This window comes from Sminthopsis crassicaudata, chromosome 3 (assembly GCF_048593235.1).
Source record: "Sminthopsis crassicaudata isolate SCR6 chromosome 3, ASM4859323v1, whole genome shotgun sequence".
Taxonomy (NCBI): domain Eukaryota; kingdom Metazoa; phylum Chordata; class Mammalia; order Dasyuromorphia; family Dasyuridae; genus Sminthopsis; species Sminthopsis crassicaudata.
Window position 1 is genome coordinate 486,843,679 of NC_133619.1, and position 14,400 is coordinate 486,858,078.

The 14,400-nt window shown below is 32.0% G+C and overlaps 1 protein-coding gene across 2 annotated transcripts in view; it reads left to right on the forward strand.

Moving 5' to 3' along the window:
- XPO4 (exportin 4) overlaps positions 1-14,400 on the forward strand; it is a 111,852-nt gene that overhangs the window by 18,999 nt on the left and 78,453 nt on the right. The window contains exons 1-3 of one of the 2 annotated variants that reach the window (XM_074303682.1): positions 6,983-7,088; positions 11,957-12,113; positions 12,221-12,362. In XM_074303682.1, coding sequence (XP_074159783.1) covers positions 12,268-12,362 — 95 coding nt within the window. In that variant the 5' untranslated portion in view covers positions 6,983-7,088; positions 11,957-12,113; positions 12,221-12,267. Of the gene's footprint in view, positions 1-6,982; positions 7,089-11,956; positions 12,114-12,220; positions 12,363-14,400 lie in introns of those variants that run through there. The other variant, XM_074303681.1, reaches the window with a different exon arrangement.

Sequence of the window (14,400 nt, forward strand, 5' to 3'; positions counted from 1 at the left end):
GATGAGCTAATTCCTTCTATTTCTATTCTGGTTAGTCTCATTTTAAAAATATAATGTATAGGTTTTTTTCTTTGTTTTGTTTTGGTCCTGGTTTTTGGGTTTGTCGGGTGGTTCTTAGATTATCTTTCTTAAATCTGTTTTCTAGGTCATATGTTTGTGCTTTGCCAACACATATTTTCTTCTGTTTTTCATATTTTTGATTGTAATATTTCTTGTTTCATGAAGTCATTGGCTTCTGTTTGTATCATTCTGATTTTCAGGGAGTTTTTGCTTGAGTAAGCTTTTGTACTTTTTGTGTCAAGCTGTTAATTTCCTTTCCAATTCTCCTCCCCAATCCTTTCTTCTAATACTTTCATTTGATTTAAATTTTTTTTAACTTTTTAAAGCTTTTTTTGCTTCATCTATTTCCAGGAATTCCTGCACTTCCTGGACTTCTTACCATCTTGACTCCTTGGTGAATCAATTCAACTCTGCTCTTTCTTCGCTTAATTCCCTAAACCTCTTATCATGATGCTGAATTCTATCAGCCAAGCCTCAGCCTTGAATCATTCCTATTATTCTGCTGTCTTGACTTGTAACATATGTAGCTGAAGATGGAGAAAATCATTCAATCATTCTGACAAACTTCACTACAAATTTATGTTATACAACTTCAACTGGGCTCTCATTGCTACTAGGCAATCCTAGTAGACTCCTTTATTATCTCACTATTCTGCTCTCCACAGAGGCTCTTCCAAATTATTTCATCTTTTCTCAAACCTCCCAGGGTTCTTTCTCCCTTCTTTCTTTCAGGAGAGAATTTGCTACTTGTTTTACCAAAAAATAAAAAATAAAAAATTGAAGCCATTTACCATGAACTCCATCTTTTCTCTTCATTTTCTATTATTCAGGTGTATCTCTATCACCCTAATAATTATGAGATTCTTTTTTTGTTTTCTCATTCTTCCAAGCTATTCTTTACATCAGACTTTGTTAGGGCAGAGTGTGCAGAGCCTACCTTTGGAAGGAAGGTTTGGGTTGATCATGCTTGCTGCTAGGATCCTACTATTTCTGGTTGTCAGGGACAGCTCAGGCAGGGCTCATATATGTAGACTTTTGGTGCTACCATAGTGTTCTGATCCAGTTCAAAGTCATCCTCACAACAATCTGTTGCTTTGTCATTTTCTGATCTTGCTTTGGATCTGCACAATAGTGAACTGTTGCAGAACTGAACCCCTATCAGCCAGATAGTGGTTCCGATGGAAAGAACTGTAGCTTCCTTTTTAATCTGGAATTCCACCCTGGAAGTTCCTCTGAAAGCTTTAGACTAGACTGGAAATTGGAACTGAGAAAGTTACCGCCATACTGCTGTTCTTCATTTTATTTTTTTTCTTTATGAATTTAATATTTTGTTTTTCAGTTATATGTATAGTTTTCAACATTAATTTTGGTAAGATTTTGAGTTCAATTTTTTTCTTCTTCCCCAAGACAGCAGGTAATCTGTTAGATAATATATTTTATATATACAATCATTTTAAACATATTTCCATAGAAGTCATTTTGTGAAACAAAAATCAGAACAAAAGGAGAGGGGAAAAAAAAGCACAAGAGGGGCAATTAGATGGTACAGTAGATAAGAGCACTGGTACTGATGTCTAGAGGACCTGAGTTCAAATGTGACCTCTCACACACTTTACTTTGTAGCTCTATGACCCTGAGCAAGTCACTTAACCCCAATTTCCTCAGCAAAGAAAAAAAGAGAGAGAGAGAGAGAGAGAGAGAGAGAGAGAGAGAGAGAGAGAGAAAGAGAGAGAGAGAGAGAGAGAGAGAGAGAGAGAGAGAAGGAAGCAAATTAAAAAAGGTGAAAGTTGTGCTATGATTCATATTCATTCTCCATAGAATTGGGTAGTGGGTGACAAAGCTGCCATTTGCTTGAAGTTAAGATGTATGCATGATAGATGAGGTACTCAAGAATCAGGAAGTTTGCTGTACCGCTATTGCCTCCTTCACATGATTTTATTTAAAGTATTAGTACTTTAGATATCTGGTTTTCTGAAGAATTCATTTGGTGCTATGTGCAACTGAAATATGCCAAACACTAGAGAATTAGGGACTATAAAATACAATAGAGGACAATTTAACATGTAATTTTCCTCTTTTAAAAGTGGATTTAGTTATTTTAATGAACAGAAGTGTATTTTCTCTTTTTCCTTCCTCTCTCTCTGCATTGGATTAAAAAAAATCCAAACCTTTGTGACAGATCTAACAAGACCATTGATATAACAAGATAAAATCCTATATCAACTATGTAAAAAACTGTTTGCCTAATTATGTATACTTAGCTAGTCACCTCTGTTGGGAGGGGTAGGTCATGCTTCTTCATCATTCTCCTGGAATTATTTAGTAATTACATTGATCACAATTCTTAAAGTGTTTCAAAGTTTCAAAGGCTTTCCAATGTTGTTAAATTGTTCCCCTGGTTCTAAGTTCATTCTAATAAACTTGTTTGATCTCACAACATGGAATCTGAAGCAGTCTTTAGATGACTTGCCTTAGGGTCACATAAAGGTAGGATTTAAATTCTGGTCTTTGTGATGCCAAGTTCAGGAGTCTCTGGACTACATCATAGAAGTCTTTCCAGTTTTTCTCTGAAATTGTCCCTTGGGTAAGAGTGTACATATTTGAGAAATATGTATAGGGGTGAAGGATATATGTAAAGAACTACACCCATAGGGAATTATATTATGTGACTGGTAGTGAGTGAGTAGGTAGTGGTAGGATATTCTGTGGTCAGAGCACATCTGTGAGGAGAATAGTTGCAGATTTAAGTTCTGATATCTGATGATACCTTGTTTTTACTAGGTCTGCTTGTTTCATTTGTGGATTTTATTCTCCTGGTCTTATGGTCAGTGACAGGTGTGGTTCCATTGGGCTCATGGTTACAGTTTCACTGTTTTTAGATGCTACCTTGCACTATGTGCTGAGATACTAAGATGCTTAGCCTCTTCTTTAGAAAACAAGTTAAACCAATATACATCTTATCTTAGAACTCAGTGGCTTAGACTTCATCTCTCTGAAGAAGGTAGGCCCCGTACACACTCATATCAAACTAAGGAAAACACTTAGGCACCTTTCTTTTTGTAAGGATCGGGAGTATGAGAAATAAAAGTGCATTTTACTATACGACTACAGTAGCAGGTTTCCTATAGAAAAGTCACACTTGGAGCACAGAAGCAGTCTTTTAAGTCCTTTATCCAAATATAAGTCCCTCTCCTGTGTTCCCGTTGGCTGGAACTACAGAGGTTACAGCCTATCTGGAGCACCTAATCCCTTCTTGTAGGTGTGAATCCCCATTCTGATTACATTACATCTTCCCTTGATGATCAAGTTATTTGGATGTAGTTCATCCTTTCCCTGACATGGCTAGGTACTACAAAAGTTGATAGCCTTTCTAAAGAGTCTTAATTCCCCTGTATGAGTTTCCATCTCTGATTACATCTTCCCCTCAAGTGAGTGTAAGTCCTTTAATTACATCTTCCCTTTTACTTGTCTCTACCTCTAATTACATTTTCCCCCCATAAATTTTTGTTTCCTTTTTCTGTGTTAGCCTACCTTCCATTTCTTAGGTTTTAATTTCATTTTTCTGTTTTAAGTTTCATAATTCTGTTCTCACAGGAGGTTGTGCAGTTCCCAGAATCTTATTACTGAGAATTGTTGTGGAGTAGGGAATGGAGAGGTGTTTCCTCCCAAGAAGGTCTTCGGCTTCAGAAGCTATACTCTTTGAGAACATACTAACCAACCACACAAGTTATGTCTGTAGAAGTTTAATTCATCTTCGAATCTCTGATGTCTTAGGGTGAACTTCAGTTCATTGTCCCAGATAGCCATTTGAATTACAGTTAGAAATTCCTTGTAATTTGAGTTAATTTCTGGTTGCTAAATTGCACTGCTTCAACATCCTTTTAAAAAGCTATTTACCTAACCTACTTATGTAGAGCTATTTGAGATGCAGGAGAGACATGATCTTCCTTACTTTTCCCCAAGGTTCTTAGACTCCCATTTAACAGGAAGACTAGGAACAAAATAGGCCAAATCAGCCTATCCTCCCCTACAATGGTTTGTTTTCTAAGAAGTTAGAGAAGTAGGAGGAGGAAGTACTGGAAATGTAAGTCCTAAAGTAGTACAACCAAATGGAAGATAATGATATATCTGTACTGAGCTCCTTCCATTAATCAGGCTTAGATGGTTCTTCTCTCCAATCAGAAGGAGTGATGAGATATGAATGCCAAGGCCAATTTGATCTTTCCAGATGATAAGTTTTCCTAGAGCATGGTGAAGTTGGAGAAGTCCCAAAGTAGTGCAGTCCGGTGGGAAATAAGAGAAATTTTTCCTATTGAACATATGTACAAGCTAGCAGAAGAGATAAAGCAGTTTATTGAGATTGAAAGCAAAGTATAACTCTCATGATGATCAAATATTCTAATACATTGTGAAGCAGTTGATAACTTGTAATCATTGTATTTTGTTTTAATTTAAAATACTCTTTCAAAACTCTGGGAGATGACTATGAACCATTACATAGAATTCCCAATCCTTCTATTTTTGTCCGCCTGCATTTTGGATTTTCTTCACAGGCTAATTGTACACTATTTCAAAGTCCGATTCTTTTTGTACAGCAAAACAACTCTTTGAGCATGTATACATATATTGTATTTAATTTATACTTTAACATATTTAACATGTATTGGTCAACCTGCCATCTGGGAGAGGGGGTGGGGAGAAGGAGGGGAAAAATTGGAACAAAAGGTTTGGCAATTATCAATGTTGTAAAATTACCCATGCATATATCTGGTAAATAAAAACTATAATTACTTAAAAAATAAAAATAAAATTAAAATACTCTTGAGTAGATTCTCATTACCTTTTGATTAATCTGATTTATTGAATTAGACTTAAATATTCAGTTATTTAGATAATTTTAGAGTGCTTATCTCAATATCTTTTGAATATATATATATATATATATATATATGTATATATATTTCATTAAATACTTTTCAGACTTAATAGTTTTCAGGTTGTACAGATGATAACTTCTTCCCTGTTGAATTTCTAAAACCATTTTAGACTTTTTAAACAAATTATAAGGAATGATAGGGGCAACTAGGTGGCAGAATGGATAGAGCACTGGGCTTGGAATTAATGAGTTTAAATCCAGACTCAGACACTTAATTACTGTATCACTCTGGTCAAGTCACTTAATCCTTAATTCCTTATCTATAAAATGACATGGAGAAAGAAGTTAGCTTGCCATTCCAATCTCTCTGCCAAGAAAACTCTAAAATGCAATTACTAAGAGTCAGACACTGCTGTAACAACTAAACAATAAAGAATAATAGATTTTCTTTTTTATTTTGCTAATTGAAGGAAAGAGGGAAGAAAATTTTTGATCTAGCTTTGACTTATTTACTGGTATTTTTGAGAGACTAATGTAAATTCTTTAAATATCCTTTGCAATATTGCTTTAATGCCTTAATTTTGTTATTTATCTAATTCAGACTGTTACCTTTTAGAAAGAGGGAGTCATTGGTTATATAGTTTTGTATAGTTGTACACATCACATTGTCACACACAGTTATGTACTTATTAGTTGTGTTTTAATTATGAAGATGATTCTGAGAGAGGATGTAGATAATGTAGAATTATTTTATCTTTATTATCTAGAATTGATGCACTTCATTTGATTTAATAATCCGAACAGTATATTGAGTAAAAATAAGTTTTTCATATGAATCAGGAAATAGCACGTCACTAATATATAATATAAAAATGTATTTAATGGATTCACATAGCAACTTTTTTTATAAATAGAAAGTATGGCATTTACTGGTAAAGGTTGCTTTACTTTTGTTGTTGTTTGATACCTGAATTTTAAAAGATGAAACCTAGAGGGTGCTCTATCACTATAAATTACAGCAGAAGTTAATTTTCTAGCCTAGTTAGTTTTTTTTTTTTTTTTTTTTCCTGGCCTAGATCCTTAAATCCAAAAGTTCAATTGGTCTTTTATTTCATTGACTGTAATTGAATGTATGAATACTTAGATACTAAGTAATTTATTCTCTTAAGAATATTGGCTAGTTTATAAAAATGTTTTAAATTTTTTTGCATTTGTTTTAAAATATGTCTCAATTTAAGAATGTGGTATTTTCTGTCAGATGATTTTAACTTACTTCCTCCTTAACATTATTGTTAGAATGATGAAAGTTTCATTGTTCCCTCCCATTTTTTTCTTCCCCTTCTAAAGAATTTCTTTTGTTTTATTCAATGGAACTTAACTAAAGACACCAATTTTTTTCTTGAGTAATTTTCATACTTGTACACAGCTTAATTAAAGCATATTGTAGGAATAAATGTTATTGAGGTGACATTCTTAAGAAGAATTTAGTCTTAAATGTTTTTAGAAATGTTGAATTTATTAGGCTAAATTTTTGGCTGATTAATTCCTTATTCTGAATAAGCATTCCGTTAAATGGCAACATATCTCTAATGTTATTTTATGGTTATTTAATTTAATAATATGGTTACTTTGATTTTTCTATGGTTTCATAATTAATTAATTATGGCTACTTAATCTTTGAAACATGTGTTTGAATTATCTGGGGAAACTTTTTTGTCAAAAAATTTGTTCCATGAAATTAATATTTGTGTTCTTGAAAGTTATTTATTCTTGCTCAGGTTGAAAATTTATTCTGTGGCAACATACTGAAATAAAAGCCCATTTTCAGCTAATTTGTTGTCTTTGATGTTATTGGTTGTTATTATGATTATTGGTAGAAAATGCTCAGTTGAATGTTATTAAAATTTTTTGCCATTGTCGTAAAACTTTTTTGTTAATATGAAGATGAGGTAGTATTCATGAAATATTCTAAGGAGCAGTATATTTGAGCTTAAAAATTAGACATATCTAAGTAGGTTTTTTTTTGTTTTTTTGTTTTAAATTAAGGCACCACCTTCTATGGTCAATAATGAACAACGCCAGCATGCAGAACATATATTCTTATCATTTAGGAAATCAAAATCACCTTTTGCAGTTTGCAAGCATATCCTGGGTAAGTGTTAACTTAATTTTTGTTGCATTAGCTTAGTAGTTTTATATTCCTTAAAAAAGATTATTGCTGTTTATACAGCTTAATTTTAAAATTTTATTTGTAATACTTGAGCTTTTACATTAATTATACTAACGTGAATTTTAAAAGGTATTTCTCAGAGCAACTATTATTTTCAAGTATGAATTTATTTATTTAAAACATACTTTAAAGTAAAAGACCTCTTTAAAATTAGAACATGAGAATTGAGTTAACTTTTTAAAAACATTGATGTGTTCATCATTTCTGTTATTCAATTCTTTTCAACTATATGACATCAACTCTCAAAGGAAAAATGACAGGGAGCCCAATATAGTGGACCTTGGAGTCAGAGTGATATGGATTCAAACTTCTCCTTTGACCCAAGCCCTTTCCCACTCTAAATCTAAGATCCCTTACATGAAATAATTGAAATTCTCTTTGCCCCAAGAAATTCTTTAAATAATCCAAGTTGCAAAATTGTTGCTTAAATCTGACTTGGGGGTGCTTCCTCAGGTGTAGTTAGTTTCCTATGTTCATGGAATTACTGGCCCTGGAGGACAGGGAAAACCTCTAAAAGGAAAAGTTTTGTGTTGGGTCCATACCACTTTTTAAATGTGACTCAAAAATAAATGAATAGCTATCATGTGAGACAGAAACAAGTTAATATTTTGAAATAATTATTTTAAATATAAACATCACCTTTTTAAAGACTTTTATGAACATTTCTACTCAAAATACCTTTGATTATAACATATACATTAAAAATCTTACCAATAAGGGCCACAGTAGAGCTTTTGTTTCCTTTTGTTTATTTTTTACACAGACTTTGCTTTTGATAATTTTACCTCTTTTTATTTGACAGTCCAAAGTTTCATTTGAGGTTCATAACACTTGATTATTCAGTCACATAAGAAGTAAATTTTAGGATGAACTGCTAATTTTTATTCCCCTGTGCCCTTAGTAAATTTGTATGTATTAAATAGAAAACTCATTTTTATAGTTGCCTTATGCTGTGAGTAAAGATTATATTCTTAATACATTTATTTCTCTGTAAATAATTGTGTAGTCATTCAACTACCTTTTCTACTTTGACATCTCAATTTCTTTTAAAAGAAGAGAACACTTTTGCATAGTTTGTATTTTTAGGACCAAAAGTGGTAAGGATAGGTTAGTTAACTCACTTCTGAATATAACTCACAGGCCAGTTTTTAACAACTAAGGTGAAATATTTATATTTTTTTAATGGGTAATTTTGTACACAGGGGTAGTTTAGATCTGATATGACAAACTGGCTCTGACTGTTTCTAATATATCTATAAAAAATTAAAAGAAATCAAACCTCAAGGTAAACAAATTTAAAAGAATTCTATTTTCTTTTCCACCTCTTGACGTGCATTAGGTTAGCATTCATAGATTTCAGAATATCGTTGTGGTTAAAAATAATAAATCTAGGGTCCATTTAAATTTGTTCTGAGAACTGGTTATTTTGTCTTTTTTGCTGGATGTACATAGCTGGGCTTTCCTGTGGGTTAATTTAGCAGTTCAGATGATTACTAATTTATTGTAGATGGTAAATAGAAAAATTTCCAATGTATAAGTTTCACCTTTATGAAGTTGCATTAACTTTGTTGCTATTTTAGTTCATTTAAGAATGTATTTTTGACACGGGATAAATTTTTGAAGGAGTAGTAGTGCCAATTCCAACTATACTCCTGGAGTTTTGAATTTTGGAATGTTAAAATTGCAGATTTTGCTTTTGAGTGTGTGTATTACCAATAACATAATTAATATATACAGGTCTTTCTGTTACATTCATGTTCACATATAAACACCACACTGTCTTTTACTCAGTTGCCACCAGCAAAGAAGGGTAATTCCTCTAAGAAGACTTCTCATTCAGGTGGCAGTCAATCAGCGAAGCCAGAATTTTCACATTCTTATTCAGGAAATTACTTTTATTTTGTGGGCATCACTTAGGGAATTTGTTCTAAAATTTTAAAGAAGGAAAAAAAGCCTTGCCCCTTCCATTTTATATAACTTAAATTTTTTCTTTTCTCATTTCAGCCTTAAATTTTGCATATTTTTCCATTTTTCTTTATTTCTTTCTCTTATGTTTATGTTTATTTTCTTTCATCTTTTTCTGTGTGTTTATTTTGGTAGGAAAAAAAATCTGAAGATATAGTTACTCACTTTCATGACACCTCAGTGATTTTTGACTAAGCAGTGTTAAAGTGTTCTCAGAAAACCCTTGACTTTTATTCTTATTATTAGAAAATACTTAGATGAGTAAAACAATTTATTTTCTCTAGGTGTTAATTTTTTTTAGTTATTTTATGTCCATATTCTAGGAAATATCATTTCTTTTTTACCTTGAAGTAGCCAAAAAAATGAATAAATAAAAAGCAATTATAATGGTAAAACCTTAGGTTTCAGAATTTCGGGGGAAAAAATTTAGTAATACTGTCAACAATGAGAATTGGTACTTCATTGGTAAAATTCTTTTAATGACTCATATCTCCCCTTTTGTTTCTTTTCTTTTGGTCAATTAAGTATATGGGTTGTCCCAAAAGTCTTAGTGTGATTTTAGAATTTGTGTGTGGGAAAAAGTAATTGAATATATTTACTAAATTATTCATCATCATGTAGAAAGGGCTTGAGGAATGAGGAACAATTTCTTTATTGGCTAATTTTTTGAGCCTCTTCTATTGAATTGAAAATTTCCTCTCTTAGGGAGAATGAATAATTTTCATTTAGTGTTACACTTTATATCTACATATACTTTTAGAAATTTAGAGAAAGATGTTTTGGTTTATGTGATTCTTTAAAAGAGATGATTTCATTTTGGTCATAAGTAATGTAACCTTTAAAATGATTTAAATAGTTGCTTTTGCCAAACAGTTTGTATTGCTAGGCAAATGTGAGCACAGCCTAGTAAATGGATAAATTTTTTTTCCCTTTTCTTTTCTCTTTTTTTCAAGTAGCTAGTTAAGAATTCTCTGAGGACCCCAAACTTCAAAATATCCTTGTACTAGTTGCTAGAAGTATTGCTTGTATTGTAATAGTTACATGATTTATTCTTATTTATAGATTTCTAGAAAGGATCTCTTGAAGTTTATTTTAGATTAATACTTTGGAAAGTTGTCCAAATAGGATTGGTTTTTAGAAGGACCATGTGTTTAAAATTTTGGCTTTGGTTTTACTATATACATAGTTCCTAGAAGTAATAATTATATAGGTCCAGGAGTTTGGAAATCATGATATCATCTGATATAATATGTTCAAGGAATATGAATGATCATGGTTCTGTTTTTTTACTTATATTTGCCACTGTAAATGTATTAAATTAAATAGAAAAGTCTTTTGATTTATTATTCATTTAAAAATGTCAGTAGATAAGGCAATTTAGAGGCTAAAGAGGGCATTTTATATTTCTTGAAAATCCAAATATATATTTATTTAGGTCTTACTCTCACATGCAGTTTAATTTTGAAAGAAGATCAGTATTAGCTAAGGAGAAAACAGCTTTTCTATATTCACGCCAATGGCAGAAATGAACATTTCTTTGGTTATAGTGGCTATGTTGTGGTAGAAGAAGTAAGTGTAAGTTGTTTTACCATGAGTAATTGGTAGCAAGAAGTTGTTTGAGTTATGTTTGTGAGGAAGCTCTGTATTTCTCCTTAAATGTGTTACATGATATGTAGCTTTTAATTGCCTTCAGCCCACAGTGAATTGAGCCTTTATTTCTTCTTTACCAGATCTTTACCCAAGTCCTATAGTGATTTCTAAGAACTGTCTCTTTTTTTTTTCCTTTGAGAGTATTAAGGGATTTATGAATTGTGATTGTAATTTCCATCAGGATTAGAATTGACAGTGAGGCTACATTTAATAAGTCAAACTTTTAAAAATAAGATCAGAATTATCTTTTTTTTTTTTTTTTTTCCCCACATAGCTTTACACAGTACCCAGTGTAGGAGACTTAAGAGATAGTTCATTAAGGGTTAACCTTCTTCCCAGATTTCCATGTCTAATCTCTGCCAAGACCATTTGTAAGATTTTAGTGATAAGTTTGAGTAGGAGAAAAACATTGATATTACCTTTTCAATGTGTGTATCTTCAAGATACTTTGGCTTATTTTTTAAAGTACCAATTTTATGTTACAGTTTGTTTTTAATTCTTTAAAGATACTAATGTTCAAATGTCTTGGAAAGTTATCTGGAATCTGGCTATATGGTTTACGTAGCAATTATATTCAGTCTCTCGAGTTTTTCTGTACATTTCTTGACTTTGGACTGTTTCTTCCTTTTTGAAATCACATTTAAAAACTATCAGAGCTATTTGGTACATGGGTCACAGAGAATCTGATGCCTGTTGACACTTCATTTTTTTTCCTGTGATCCAGTTCTTAGTTCAGAAACTGTAACTTGATAGATAAGGTTGAATTCCTTCAAAGTATAGAATGGGGATTTTTACTCAGTTTGATCCTCACAGCAATCAGAAAATCTATAAGAACTTCTCACCTTGTGTAAAGAGTGAATTTTGTTTTTATTTTCTGGGAAAAATACCGTTAATTATATATATTTTGAGTGTCCTATTAGAGATGGGTCATCTTGCTGAAAGAAATTTATATCATTTTAACTATAAATCTTTTTAACAACATGGCTCATCACGGATAGGAATACTCAAAAGTTATTGGCTTTTTTTTTTTTTTTTTTTTTGTTCGTTTGTTTCATTTGTTTAATTATCTTCAAGTGTAGTATACTAGTTATGCCTGGTGAGAATATCTTAGGAAAATTTCTGATTGCCTTATTTTTTTATTTTTATTATTTTTTTAAAGCTGTGTTATTTTTTAGTTCTTCATGCTTTGGAAGTAACAGTTGAAGAGAGGTGAGGAAAGTTTGTGAAAATTGTGATCGTGATTAGCTGCCACCTGCCTGAGGTGTCTTCTGAGAGGAACTAACCTCTTTGTGGTGCTAGAGCAAGGTCACGGGAAAAAAAAAAACCAAACAGGTAATCATTTTATTCCTTGTCTGAAAAGTTCTGTTTTCAAATCAAGAAATGCACATTGTGGAAGTTCATAACAAGTGCCTGAAGAAAATTTTTTATTTTCCTAACAGAAACTAGTAAAGTGGACTATGTCCTTTTTCAAGCTGCCACAGCAATAATGGAAGCAGTTGTTCGAGAATGGATTCTTTTAGAAAAAGGTAGCATCGAGTCACTGCGAACATTCCTTTTAACCTATGTCTTACAAAGACCTAAGTAAGTACATAGAAGAAATGCCAGTAAAATGCCTTTTGCAATTTTACATGCCTTTGAGAGTGTGTCTTTTTGTTTAAATTATTAATTATTGTATTCCATGTTAAAATTGTAAGATTCTTGAAGGCAAGAATTTTTTTTCCATTTTTTTGTGTCTGTAGCTCCAGGGTCTTGGGATGTTATTTATGTTTGTTGCATTGAAGACCTTGGGCAAGTCACTTAACCATTCTTTACTTGTTTCTTTGTAAAATGTGAGTGATAATAGCATGTACCTCTTAAAATCATGGTGAATTTTAAAAGAGGTTATATGGGGTGTGCTTTGTAAACCTTAAAGCATTAGCCATTATTATTGGATGTTAACTGGTAGTTGGGTTTTAAAAGTTTTTAAAATTTCATTTTGGAAAGATGGCTTTTAAAACTTTCAGATTTTTAAAAGCCCAAATGTTTAAAAGGAAAGCAAACTAAGAACAGTTTTATTTTTTAAAAATCCAACAAAATACTAAATAGCTGATTAGCTGATATTTTGTTATTTTTACAGATAGAAACATATATGTGGATGAAAATCTTTAAAATAAAAGGGAAATTTGCCATGTAAATTGGTTAAAAATTATCATTTCCATTAAGCAAGGTTTCTTTATGCTGACATTTCCTATGCTTTATATTTCATAAACTGTTATTTATGTGATTTAAACAGGCAGGATTCTGTGAGAAAGAGAATATTATATGTTAAATTATGAATGATCAAAAATGCATTATGAAATTTTAAAAGGTCTCATTTCTTTTTACCCTAAATTTTCATATTCCTACATTGAACTTTCAGTCATTGCAGAATCCCCTGGATCTAGATTTAGGGGTTCCATCAATATCCTGGTGCCATATTAATTATACTAATGTGAATCACAATATAGTGGGAAGAAACCTCAGAAGTCATGAAACCCAGCCTAACCCAGACCTGAATAAGAATCCACTCCATAATACAGCTGTAGGGGCAGCTAGGTAGTATAGTGGATAGATTACTAGCCCTGAAGTCAGGAGGAACTGAGTTCAAATCTGATTTCAGACACTTAACACTTCCTAGCTATGTGACTCTGGGCAAGTCACTTAACCCTAATTGCCTCAGGGGGAGAAAAAAAAAGTATATCTTACAAATTGTTGCCTCGCTTTTGCTTTTAAATTCTCCGAGGAGAGGGGACCCACCGTCCCCTAAGACATCCCACTCTACTTTTTGCATCTCTAATTTATTTTGACAGCTTTATGCACTTCAAGCTCAAATATACTTTTTTACAATTTTTATCCATTACTTCTTGTTTTGCCATCTGGGTCCAAGAAGAGCAGATATTTTCCCTCTTCTTGAAGAGACCTATCATGTTTTCTCACTGAAATCTTCTCCCCTCTAGACTAACTGTCTTTTGTGTTTTGTTTTGTTTTTTCCTACCATTCTTATGGGAATAACTCAAGATCCATCCTTCACATTGCTGTTTGCTCTCATCTGGACATTTTCCAGTTTATCAATGCTCTTCCTAAAATATGTTATCTAAAACTAAATACTGTACACTTCTGATGTATTTGATGAGAGTGGAAAGTTAACTAGAACTATAACTTCCTTATACCATTTCTGGGCACCATTCTTCTCTAAATGTAGTCTGACGCTTTGATTATCTTTCATGCATTTATTTCTTTTTTTTCCCTTGAAATTAAATTTGATCTTTTTAATTAGCAATAATTTCTTTTTATCCTTCCCACTATTCTCCAACCATTGAAAAAATAAAACGAACAATGTTACCCTTGTAACAAATATACATAGTCCTTCCTTCACTAATTCCTTCATTGGACATGTTTAAACAAATGTCTCGATCTGCAGCTTGAATTTGTTGCCTCATTTTTCAGGAGGTGAATAACATGTTGTATCATTTAGTTGATTATTGCATTCATCAGAATTTTTTAAGTCCTTTACATGCTATTTTAAAGATATTATGTATGAATTGCTCATTTTGGTTGACTTAAATTTATACAAATCTTCCCAGCTTTCTCTGAAACCATC